At 39.4% G+C, this 13065-nt stretch overlaps 1 protein-coding gene across 13 annotated transcripts in view; it reads left to right on the forward strand.

Annotated features, from left to right (window-relative positions):
• DYRK1A (dual specificity tyrosine phosphorylation regulated kinase 1A) overlaps positions 1 to 13065 on the forward strand; it is a 135400-nt gene that overhangs the window by 94970 nt on the left and 27365 nt on the right. For 10 of the 13 annotated variants that reach the window (XM_045195748.2, XM_024561605.3, XM_053917060.2 and 7 more), the window contains 3 exons: positions 3391 to 3587; positions 9893 to 10012; positions 11969 to 12157. In XM_045195748.2, coding sequence (XP_045051683.1) covers positions 3391 to 3587; positions 9893 to 10012; positions 11969 to 12157 — 506 coding nt within the window. The remainder of the gene's footprint in view (positions 1 to 3390; positions 3588 to 9892; positions 10013 to 11968; positions 12158 to 13065) is intronic. The other 3 variants (XM_053917115.1, XM_071220534.1, XM_053917092.2) reach the window with 1 other exon arrangement.

A 13065-nucleotide genomic window follows, 5' to 3' on the forward strand; every position in this document is an offset into this window, starting at 1 on the left:
AAACAAGTTTTCATATGTTTACGTACTAGGATACTATAAGGCACAGGTGGCAAACACAAGGCCTGCTGGCCGAATACAGCCCTCCACCTTGTTTTATCCGGCCTGGCACCTTGTTTCTATCTGGCGGCAGCGCCGAGCTCCTTGCCCCTGGTTAAGGAGTAGTTACATGTACACAGTCCTAAGATGACATTCTGCCCTTCGAAGGCAACCACGAGGCTGATGTGGCCCCTGGTGAAAATGAGTTTGACACCCTTGCTATAAAGTAATGATAATGAATAAACCAGCTTATAAGCATTAATATTAAGTGTAGAGACACATTTATATAAAGTTAACACTAATCTGGTTTTGGAAATAAAGATACTAACTTTTTGGAAAGGGGAGATTTGGTATTAATTGGGAAGTATCATAGGATGGTGGGGGGTTCAAGAATGATGGCCCTTTTTTGACACATAGGTTAAAATGATAATTGTTTAAGTTATAATGATTTGCACTTTTTTTCTATAATAATACATTTAATCATGGTATATAATAATGGCATTGATAATAGAAATAGAATATTTTAAAAAGTCCTGTTTATATGCCAGGCTCCATTCTGCATGCCTACTTGTGGCACCTCATTTAAAGTTCATAGCAGACCGTAGGGAATAGGGTTAGTGTCATAATGTCCTCACTTCACAGACAGGGAGACTAAGAGCCAGAGTAGTTATTTGTCATTCAGGGCCTCAGCCTTCTTAATGTTTACTTACAGGAGCCGTTAACATTTCTTCCCAGTTTTTTTGCGTTTTTAACTGTGCACATCATCAGTTATTTCCTTAGGATAAATGTCTAGTGTTTTTTATCCTCACCCGAGGACTTTTTCCCCCCTGTTGCTTTTAGGAAGAGAGGAAGGGAGAGAAACATTGATGTGAGAGAAAAGTATCAGTTGGTTGCCTCCTGTGTATGCCCTGTACTAGGGATCAAAAGTGCCTGGATCAGGGATCAAACCTGCAACCTAGATGTGTGCCCTGACCAGGAGTCAAACCCTCAACCTTTCGGTTACAGGATGATGCTCCAGCCATCTGAGCCACACTGGATAGGGTTAGGTTTTGTTTTGTTTTACAGTTTTTTTTAAAAAAAATGTTTGTTTATTTAAGTGGGGAAGGGAGGGAGAAAGAGAGGAAAAGAAACATCGGTGTGATAGAGTAACATCGATCAGTTGCTTCTCATGTGCCCCAACCTAGACTGAACTGGCAACCTATACACGTTCCCCAACTGGGAATCGAATCTGCACCCTTTCACTTTGCAAAATGATGCCCATTCAGCTGAGCCACACCAGTCATGCTAGCTTGTTTGTTTGGCTGAATATGCTTGAATTGACTGTATTTTTTTAATAATGAGTAATGAAATATTTAGAAAAGTTACCTTTCTGCCATCATAGGAACATTGCCATTTCCCATATTCAGCAGATTATTTATTAATCATGTACTGTGAGTCAGCTAAGGGCCTTATGGTGTAGTGGAGGGAGAGAAGCTAGGGTCTAAAATCAACGCTGAGTCCCTGACCAGTGTGGCTCAGTTGGTTGGGTGTCGTTTGGCAGAGAAAAAGGTCGCCGGTTCGATTCCCAGTCAGGGCACATGCCTGGGTTGCAGGCTTAGTCCCCGGTTGGTGTAGTTACGAGAGGCAACTGGTAAGTGTTTCTCCTTTACATTGATGTTTCTCTCCCTCTCTTTCTCCCTCCCTTCCTCCCTTTCCCTCTCTCTAAAAATAAATAAATAAAAGTTAAAAAAATAGAAAATAAAAGCTATGCTAAGGCAAATGATAGTCAAGATAAGTAGGGTTGGAAGGCTTGAGACTTGTGTTTGAGAAAGGTTACTCAAGTCGTGTTGTTGAATAAATGCAAAGTTGCCAATGGGCAGAGGAAAGACAGCAAACTGCAAGGAATCTACCTAGTCATCTAAGTGAGGCGTGGAGTAATGGGGGTGAAAGGAAGAGGTAGTGTTGGAGTGTTCTGTGGGAAGTGGAATCCACAAGATTGGGTGGCTGTTTGCTTGAGGTGGTCTCTTGGGGAGAAGACTCTTCTAGACTCCCAGAACTTTGATTCTTGTGGACCGGGTGAAAGATTACCCACTGTGGTAGCAATAGAAGGGGAACTACATTTGGGGGGACTGGGCTTGGTTCTTCTCAGTTGGCAGAATCTGTGCAGCATTCAAGTAGAGACTGTAAGAATGGGCCCTGTCCCTGTCATCCTTTACTGTACAGCCTAGTAATTGCCGCTGATACTGAGCCATTTGTTAATTACCAGAGCTGTTCTAAGCACTTTACATGTGTTAAAACACTTAACCTTCTCCACGGCCTGTTGAGGTAGATATTATCATTATCAGGAAATTAGGTGTGTAGGGCCACACAGCTGGTAAGTGTGGAACTGAAATTTCAGACTGCGGCAGCCTGGCTGAGAATCCATGCTGGTCACTCTTGGACCAGTGCTGTTGTATGTCTGGAGGAAAGCAGGCTTTGGAAAAAGGACCTTGGTGCTGAACAGTGTGTTCTTTGATGGGGTGGGAAATAGTTGGTTTATGCAGGAAGACGAGCACAAGTATTCCGGGTCTCGAATTTGCTGACCAGGGTTTTATGCCTGCCTTTTGGCTTTCATCTGTGACTGCAAGTTTGGTTGACTGTAAGGAGGATTTTTTTCTTTAAGGAAGAATGAACTTTTACTAGCTACCAAATACTTTTATGGGCCCAAAACGTTTTCATTTCTACTATGAAAATCATGGTCATGGATGGTCCCAGCCTACCTGTGGGGTAAACCTGTGGCAGGCTTACCAGATCTTGGTTTTCTTAGGGCTGTTGGAAGAGTCCAGAGCAATCCAGCATTCCTGTGGATTGGTTTTCATGTATCATGTGCTCAGCCTTTGGTTACCTGTTTCAGTGGTGAGCACCATTAGAACAGATCTTTCACCTGGCTTGGGGATGCTGGGGGTATTAATTGCCATACACCTAACAGGTGCAAAGCAGCATCTTAGCAGTGTTCCATTCAGTTGGTTTCTGAGGAGCCCAGTCCATCGGAAAGGCCCTTCACAAGAATTTGAAGATTATTTATGTAATTTATGGTTCCCAGCTGATGAAAATCTCATGTGTGAAAACACAAGTATTATAGATTGTTCCTATTGCTTTACAAAATTATTTACTTAAGATTTTCTCTTAATACAGAGTTATAGATACTCATTTTAATTACTGTATTTTATACCATTTAACATAGAACTGTTGTGTTAAGTGACTTAATGTTTGTAGTTTTAGAGGTTTCTGATGTCATTGAACATATTAAAGTCCTTAGTTGAAGAACCATCAGGTGAAAAGATACAAACATCAGGCACTAAGTACATCCCGTAACCCTCCCTTACTGTCTTGTAGGAGGAGAGACTTCAGCATGCAAACCTTCATCTGTTCGGCTTGCACCGTCATTTTCATTCCATGCTGCTGGCCTTCAGATGGCTGGACAGATGCCCCATTCACATCAGTACAGTGACCGTCGCCAGCCAACCATAAGTGACCAACAGGTTTCTGCCTTATCTTATTCTGACCAGATCCAGCAACCTCTAACTAACCAGGTAAGTTCATGACATACCAGAATGACTTATTGGAATGGTAGTTTGTTCCTTAAAATGGTAATAAATAGGTAAAATGCTTTAATGGTTTTAAGTTTTACACGTCAGGTGGAATTCTAGATGGACAAAATATGATGTTAAGAAGGTTGCATTAAAGAGTTTGGTGGGTTTTTTTCTTTATGTATTTCTCTTAAAATGCACTAAAACATAATCCCATCCTCTCATTCTGTGACAGGGAAGGGGGAAAGTTATTTTTAAAGAATATTAAACTGGGGGTAAATGTAATGGAAAAAATACAATAAAAAAGAAAGATATTAAAGAAACTAAAAGCTTATTTTTATGGAGAGGTGGTGGAAAGGTGATTAAGAAGAAAAATGTAAATGATAGGAGAACAAGTCAGAGTCCATTATGGCAAATGTAAGGAGTTGATTTTAAGCTTGTATAAGCTACTTTAGCATGTATACATTTGTAAAAATGAATATAAAACTTTTTAAACTGAAAAGCACCAAATGTAATGCAAATTAACCATGGTGTTCATTTTGATAGATTAGAAAGCCAGCACTTTTCAAAAAAAATAGGTTGTATAAAGAGAGTAAATGCTGAAATCTCTTGATATACATGTACATACGCATGCATATGAGTGTGTGTGTATTTTTAATACCTTCCTGAGTTACCTGTACTCACTGCGCTGATTTTGGTGGGGAGAATTTTTTACTAGCTGCAGTGGGGTAGGGTAGTTGCCTTCCCTACTGGGATTGAGGCTCACGGAGTGCTGAAAATGGCTGTTTTTCCACATGCTTTAGAATTGGAAATTCACCACTCTTTCATTTAGGTCTTTTAACATACTGAGGATCAAAAAAGTGGAAAATTTCGAAGTATTTCTTATATTGGATTATTCGGAGGAAATGTGCTTGGCTACAGTTAAATAATGTCATTATGAGGGCGCCCCCTCGTATGTATTATAAGATTTTGTCTAGTTGAGCTAGCTTTATTTTTATAAATGTGTGTAGCATGTGAATAACATTCAGTTAAGCAGTAAGATGAATTGTGGCAGGACTTTAAATGAGAAGTAGTATGTTTTGGAATTGAAAGAGTTGGTCAGAATGTTCAGGTTTGGAAAGTATTAAATTGTGTAGCAGAAGAAAATTCTCTGGACATCCAAAAAGTAGTGATAGCACAATACTTGATTTGCATTGTGCTTTTAGTAAGAGGCAAAAGACTTGTACAATCTGCAGAGAAACCAGAGTATGTATTGTATTTTTAAGAAACAAAGTGTATTAGGATTAAATTTCCGCTTGTTCAGAACCAGCCTATCAGGACTCCTGTTTTTATCTGTTCCACAGCCGACGGGACTGACTTCTTTAAATGTGGAAGCAGTCAACTCTGGGGCCCAGCCTGGGCCTATTTCTTCTGATACAGTGTTCTGTGAGCTCTGACACCTGCCCTCTATGGAGGGGAAATTCCAGTCCTTTAAAGTTAGTTTTATCGTTATCGTAGTAGGTAATTTAGCAAAGTACCTGTTTTTAGATACAATGACCATCATCTTTGTGGATTTTTTTTTTAAGATTATTTATTTTTAGAGAGAGGGAAAGGGAGGGAGAAAGAGAGGGAGAGAAACATCAGTGTGTGGTTGCCTCTCGTGTGATCCCTACTGGGGACCTGGCCCGCAACCCAGGCATGTGTCCTGACTGGGAATTGAACCAGTGACCTTTTGGTGCTCAGGCCAGTGCTCAATCCACTGAGCCATATCAGCCAGGGCTATTCATGGATTATTTTAAAATAAGAGATAATTCACTTAGGATTTTCATTTTAATCTATAAAGTATTTAAAAAGATTTATATGATGTAAAAGACTGTTGTAAGTATAATATTCATATTCAATATTTATAATATTATAAAATAGTATTCAAAATATTTCTGCTAAACCCCATACTTTTCTGAACCCTATAAGGCAGTCAGATAGAAGAGAGGTTTCCTATAATTGATTTGTAGAACACTACAGCTGGGTGCGACTGTGGCATGGGCTGCAAGTCATAAAACGTGGGTTCAAGGTCTTGTATGAGTGGTTGTAGGACCTCCTCTCTGTTCCTTGAATGTAAGATGGTGACCTTATGCTAGGGACCCCCCTCCCAAATCCGCCCTACTCCATACCTTCCAGCTGTAAAATTCTATAGTTTTGTTATTTGAGTCCATTGTTTCTTGTTAATCATCCTATCATCTTTTAAACTAGGTTTATTTTACAAATAAATTGAAACGAGCTAACTTTAATGTTTTATTTTTGGTAATGTTTCATACAAGTTTAAACACAGTTTTGTTCAAAAGATAAATTTAGGAAACAAGAGAAATGTAGTAAAGACAAGGGTAGGAAAGTATGATTAATATTTGGAATGCTGAATCTCTGGGCTGAGTTTTCATAGTACCGTTCATAGTTCTTAAACTTGGCCAGTACTCATATCCAGAGTAGGATATTCAGCTTTATTAACAGCTCTCGAAATAACAAGAAAGTAGAATATAATGTTTCTAATTCTTCATTATATGTGAAAATATGAGGTAAATGTAAATAAAATGGATGTAGTAGATATTACGCTAGAAAATAACTTCTAAATAAAGTTCTGGAGCTTATACGGTGGAATCTTTTCAGGAAAAAAAGATTGTTTTAGCTCTTGATACTTATCTCAGCAAGAGGTAGAAACTACTACTTTTCTTTTGCTTTGTGGTCTGTGTCTTCACACAGAAAGGTCGAGAGATGTGAGGCTGGAGGGTGTGGCTTTTTCTGGGTCCCCCAGCCAGATAGCTGAAGCAGCAGGAGAGAAACTCATCAACTTTGCTTTCTACAGTGAGGACTCGGAGTGGGGCAGGGGACTAGCATCTTCAGCTTGGTGAGCTTTTGAGTCTTCTGAATGCAGTGGGCTTTCTCTCAGTTGTGGAAGGGAAGAAAGGAGCTTGCTACATTACTATATATTTTCTTGACTTGGTGACTATAAGAAGCTGGAAGTGGAGAAAGCATCAAATACATAGGGCTGGTCTTGAGTCTCATACAGATTTGTAACTTAGTATTTAGAAAAGTTATTTTCTAATTCTGGATTTGTGCTTATTGGCAGCACAATATTGAGAAATAGAAAATTTGGTTACCTAACATGAAATTACAATGAAAATTAGTGAAGGGAGTGTTAGTTTGTAGAAATTAACTTGTTCTTTGCATTTATTTTGAGAACCTACTCTGTAATAAGGCCCTTTTGAAGCAGTGAAATAACAGTCTTGTTCAAGGGCTAATTTTTTTGTGAACAGAAGGCATCTGGTGTGCATATATACAGCTACCCCTGAAATAGTAACTTCTATTGCCAGAGGTATCCAAGAAAAGTAAGGTATTTTAGACTTTGCTATTCAGCCTGGCCTCACAGACAGTGTGCGGCCAGTTGTGGGCCTGGTCCGCAGTGCTTTGGGGCGTGCCAAGCCCATCGTGTGCACTCATGTTGGAGGTAGAAGAACACCGTTACTCGGTCAAGATTACACCCACACCCAATTTTATGTTACATACTATACATTTAAGGGTTTTTTTTTTTTTTAATTGTGTGATGTTGGTGTTTTGAGTGAGCAGGATTAGTCCTGGAAAGTGCAGTCAGTGGTTTTTTTCTCCAGATGTTTGAAATACCAGTGGAATTGTACATGGGCAAGTTAAAAACCTAAACCCATTCACAGTTTTGTATATGACTAATTTTAATAAATACCTGTGCTTATTTTGTTGGTATTTATTGTATATGACTCAATTATTTTGCCCAATAAATAGGCTAAAAGTGATTCAACCAGGAGGGTAGATCAGAGGCATAAAACAGATAGGCAGTGCCTGGCCTAGTGTTATGCATGGGATTAGGCGTGAGATGGCCTTAGTGCTTGTCATCTCACCTGTGTTCTTTGCTGCCGCTAAGACTTCATCAAGTAACTTTATACCAGAGATTCATACTTCTCATTTGCAAAGTGGTGATAGGAACATTACTTATGCTCATGAGATTGTTTAGAAGATTAGGTGAGAGACATGTAGAAAATATTCGTGCTCAAAATGCGGTATGTAGCAAATAATTGCTACCACTGTTGTTATTTTATAATTGGCTACTTAAGTAACACATTTGTTTCTAACAGTAGTTATACCTTCTATCAACTTTCATTACATTTGTAATGAGATGTTTCAGTGGTTCAGATTTTGTGAAAGCTCACAGTGAGGCTGTGCCTCAGCAGTCCAAGCAGGGACTTGCCGAGTAAGCTACCTGCATGACGATAGTGCCAGGGTCTTCAAAAATAAAAAGGAAGTATGTTGAGGGAAATCTCTTACTACCTTAAATGCTTATAACATTCATTCACATAAAATAATTGGCATGCTTATTACTGGTCCTGTCTACTCATTAAATTAAGTCTTCAAGGAATAGTGTGAGAATAAAATATGCTGTGAATCTAGCTGTACCTTCTATTTATATTGAGAAAAATAAAACTGTATATTAGAAAAGTTAATCAGATTTTCTTAGTCTTACTATCTTTTCAGAAAAATAGTTGTAATCACTGGAGGTTTTTTTTTCCCTTAAACCTTATTTGGAACTTTAAGACAGAGGGGATCATGAGAAGAGATCATTATTAACAGTAATTCTGTGAATCTGCCATCTGGATAACTTTTTAGAGTTGTCGTATAGGTGTGCAGGACACTAATGTTAATACTGGTTAAAGAGAACGTGCGCCTAGGTAACTGCTGTGATAACTCTATCTGCATGCCACAAGGGTGGTGATTTTTCCCCTGCTTTGGTTATGTCCACTGTCACCTTAGAACCCTCCTTTCTTTCTTTTCTCTCTCTCTCTCTCTCCCTCTCTCCCCCCTCTCCCCCCTCTCCCCTTCCTCCTCCTCCTCCCCCCTCTTTCCCCTCCTCCCCTTCCTCCCCTTCTTTCTTTCTCTTTCTTTCTTTCCCTCCCTTCCTTAACTTGGTTAATTATCCCAAGACTCCAGACTTTTCTGTGAAGATTTGCTTAGTATGATGTGGTTCCTGTCTCTCAAATTGACCCGAGTGTCCTTTGAGAGGGCCTGCATCAGCGGCTTTGGGCTCAGTAGATTATACTGGTGTAAATGTCTATAAGAACTAGAGGGGAACCCCAGGATGGCTACCAGTGGTGACTATAGGTACCTCGATCTAATTATTTGGTTTTGAGGATGTGTTGATTGCAAAAGCCCCATTGGGATCCCCTTCCGTCCTGAGCCATGGTGAAAGAGTGGGGCACCAATAGCAGTGCTGGTGATGACATTCCTGGGTGTTGGTATAGGGGAAGGGCAGGCACCTGCCCTGTGCTCTGCGTGCCCTCCCTGTGCACCATCTCCCCCCGCCCCCCCAGCAGGAAACTCCCAGTTGAACCCTGACTGCCTATTAGGTGACGAAAGAGATGTGGTTTAGGATTGGCATGGGGCGGGGGCGTGGCAGGGGAGTGGAGGAAATGGAATATGGGTGAAAGGAGTTTAAAAGAAAGTTTCATTAGCTTTAAGGTGTCCTGTGAAACTTGTTTGTGGGGTGCTTCTAGTGTAATCATAAGTAGGGGTATTGATTGGTGGTATGGATCCATTTGTTTATTCAAATGTTTATTAAACACCTACCGTGTGCCAGGCAAGGGGAATACAACATTGAACAAAAGAATTCTTGCCCTTAAGGAAAGAGGAGAAAAGCCTCAAACCAGTGCGTGTGTAAGTGTGAGTCTGTCTGCTGGTCCCAAGCAGCAGAACACAGGGGAGGGTCTGCCCAGTGCCTGTTGACTCAGTGTGGGAAAGAAGTGAGAGCAGAGGGCAGAGCCTGGCGTGTTGGGGAGCTGTACTTCTGCAGAATCTGCCTCCATTCCTGCTCCACAGCCAGCTTGCCTTGTGGTGCCAACTGGGTCCTGAAGTCCTGTCTGAGGGAGGTAACATTGGGTTTGTCTTTGACTGTTGTGAGCCTGGCCAGGCTTTAGGAATAATTCAGGAGAAATTTTTTGTTGGGCTAGTTGTATGATGGAGAAACCCTCTTGGGCAACATCGTGAGAGTCTCCTGGACCAGGGGCGTGTCTGCAGTCCCCCTTTTTCATTTGGGGAACAGGATTGAAGCCTTGGGCAGATGTGCTTATCATCTGCTAGTTTCATTGATTCATTTGCCATTATCTTTAGTGGAACTGGTTGAAAGAGATAACAACGTATAATCAATCCTCTAATGTAGATGCCTTTTTAAAAAATAACATATACATGGGTTACAGAAGAGGGAATTTGTACCAGTACAGCATAGTTAAAGTGCTAGTCTTTTCTGTCTATTTAAGGTGATGCCTGATATTGTCATGTTACAGAGGCGGATGCCCCAAACCTTCCGTGATCCAGCAACAGCTCCGCTGAGAAAACTCTCTGTTGACTTGATCAAAACATATAAGCATATTAATGAGGTAAGACTGTTGATTTGTTGTAACAGCATGTCTCTTGCAATATAGGGGAAAAGTTATTTTGTGACCTTTTAGTCATGCTAAACTTTCTGTTTTACCCCAGTGGGTTGTTGTTCGATGATTATTGTGAAGACTGGTAAGTGAATGATTTCATAGACAATGTAGTTCTGTAAAAGGAAGATACACAAACAAGGACTGCAAAAATATTACTATAATTGTAGATAACTTCCCCCTTTCTTCAGGGTTGTCTTTAATCTATGCTGAGTTATCATTTATATAATAGCTTTTCTAAACTAAGAAAGAGGAAAGTGAGGGCACAGTGACACTATAAAAGTATGTTTATGTTAGAATTTTGCTTAAGATTTTATATATCTGTTTCTCCTTTTGCCAGGGATGTGAGGGGAGCTCTGAGATATATTTAATAACCAGTTAACAGGCATTTGGCCTAGTTTATTTGATCTATATTTCTGTGGTTTTAAATTGTCTTTTAAAATTTTATGTGTGTTCTTTTATCTGTATCTTTTCATTGTAAGACATCTGAAAGCCCTTTTGGGTGGAAGTAGGTCAGGGAGAAAACATAGACAACACTTTGAATTACTCATCACTCATCTTCCAACTTGACTCTTTGCCACTAAAAATTATTTTTTAGTGTCTTAGCCCTTTGGCTGATTGCCATTTGCTTCTAGCCTCAACTCTAGCTCCGTAACTTCATTATTCAGTGAGCTTTTCTGGAGAAGAGTGGACACACTTGTGCTTTTTTTCCTCTTCCAATGGGAGCCCTACATCTTTCACATTAAAGGCTTGTCCTCCACCAGCTTTTTAGAGCCATTCAACAAAAAAGATGTTCTTATGTATGTGTGAATTTTACAGCAGTTTGGAGCGGTTTAATGCCAATAATATTATATTGATGTGACAAGATAAAATTAGAATCAACTCAATGAGAGGAACATTTCTGAGTTGAGCTTTGTATGCACTGAGTTGTGAAAGACGTGCCAAACTAGCTTTCGATTATCTGAAAATCTCAGATAAATTGTTAAGTTTATTAATGTCAATTTGTTAAGATCTGATAACTATAAAAAGCTACTGTTAAGCTGTTGTTAATAGGAACTTTGTTGAAGTGTGTTGTTAATTGTATTGCTACCTTGTAAACTAGAGTTTTTCTAATGTTATTTTGTGAAACCTAATTTATAATTTCGTCAAAGTTAGTTACCAATTACTTGGACTGTTGACTGGTTGACCTATTATTTTTTTACTGGTCTTAGAAACTATTTTGTAAGAAAAACAGAAGGAAAATAACCCAATCTGTGATGCACCACCAGGGTTATGGCCTTGAGTGTTGGGGCCATAATTGTTACATTATTACAGGCTTAAAAATTGAGCATGTCTGAGAATATATCGTGTATATACATATAAACTTGGATTTATAAAATCTCTTTGCCTCATGACCAAATATAAAATTGAGATTGATGGGAAAGGGTCATGAGTGAACTTTAACGTGAGGAAGGTGAAAATATTCTTTATTTTGTTTGTCATTTGTTGATTATATCAGCATATGTATATTTTTCAAATGCCTCATATTGCACTCTTAAGATCTATGCCACCTCACTGTATAGAAGTCATATCTTAGTTTCAAAAGTAAATGTAAATCGAGTCCTGTTACTCTTCTGTCATGGGGTACTTGGGGCCAGTTTCTTAACATCTTCTCTTTATAAAATGTATAAGCAGTATAATTTTAAAGTGAATTTCAGTGTTGATATTTTTCATTGGTTATATATCAGTGCCATTCTGTAATTCAAATAGCAACGATAGGAAATTTTTTATTTAATTTTTTGTATTTGTTACAAAGAACAAAAATTCATTAATTTCCTATTGATAGCAGATTTGTCTCTTGATACATGCTCCCCTAGTCCCCAGTACTGTTTTAAATGACACAGCTAACACTGCACGTTCTCGTTTCAGGTTTACTATGCAAAAAAGAAGCGAAGACACCAACAGGGCCAGGGAGACGATTCCAGTCATAAGAAGGAGCGGAAGGTTTACAACGATGGTTATGACGATGATAACTATGATTATATTGTAAAAAACGGAGAAAAGTGGATGGATCGTTACGAAATTGATTCCTTGATAGGCAAAGGTTCCTTTGGACAGGTAATTTAATGGAAAGTGCTGGATTTCATAAATCAGAACTTTTTAAGTGAATCATGTTGTTAGCTCTTTACTCAGTAGTATACTTTTCAGTACTTGTAAATAGAGCTAAACAGTGGGTACGTATTTGGATTATCATAGTTCTCTAAAGATAGTAAAACTGTATCAGCTGTAAAACCCCCATTGGACCTTTTTCCCCCTTTATTTACTTTCTGTACCTACTTAAGGCTACTAAGTGATTGATTTTAATCACAAATATAATATTACCCTTTTCATACGGGCTTTGTGTAGTCTATGGATGATTCTTCATTATGAATGCTGGAGATACTTACCTTCCTGTGTGATGGCCCTTTTCAGAGAGAAAAGAATTACTATTTTCTGCTGGTACAGCAGGTGCCTTCTCACTTTTTGGAAGCTTGGAAAGACAGGGGCTGTGCCCTGAGATTTTCTCTCAACTCATCTTCTAACTCTCTCAGGCCTCTGAATGGACCAGTGTGGTCTTCCGGGTTTTCTCTTCCAGTCCTCACAGGGTCAGCACTGCTAACAGTGTGATGGGGTAATTCTCATGCTTTGAAAGGACCAATTGGGCAGCTTCTACCAGGAAAGCCCAGAAATTTGAAACTCCAATGGACCTGTTTTTTCTTTTCATTCCTACCCTTCTCCTTTACCCACAACTCTCCCTTCCTCACCTGCCTGCTTATGCCCAATACAAAGCACAAATACCTAAATACAGAAGTCTTTCATCAGCTGTGGCTGGACCAAGAGCTAGCCAGTCTTCCCCCTTATACTTTTAAAAGGCCTTTCTCTGGCTGTAGCTCCCCCAGCTCTCTACACTTGTCAGTGTGTGTCACTGTGCCCGGAGCTGTTTTGTTGAGGTACAATTTACTGTTGATCCAGAATCCTTTGTTTTG

This window comes from Desmodus rotundus, chromosome 2, assembly GCF_022682495.2.
Source record: "Desmodus rotundus isolate HL8 chromosome 2, HLdesRot8A.1, whole genome shotgun sequence".
NCBI lineage: Eukaryota > Metazoa > Chordata > Mammalia > Chiroptera > Phyllostomidae > Desmodus > Desmodus rotundus.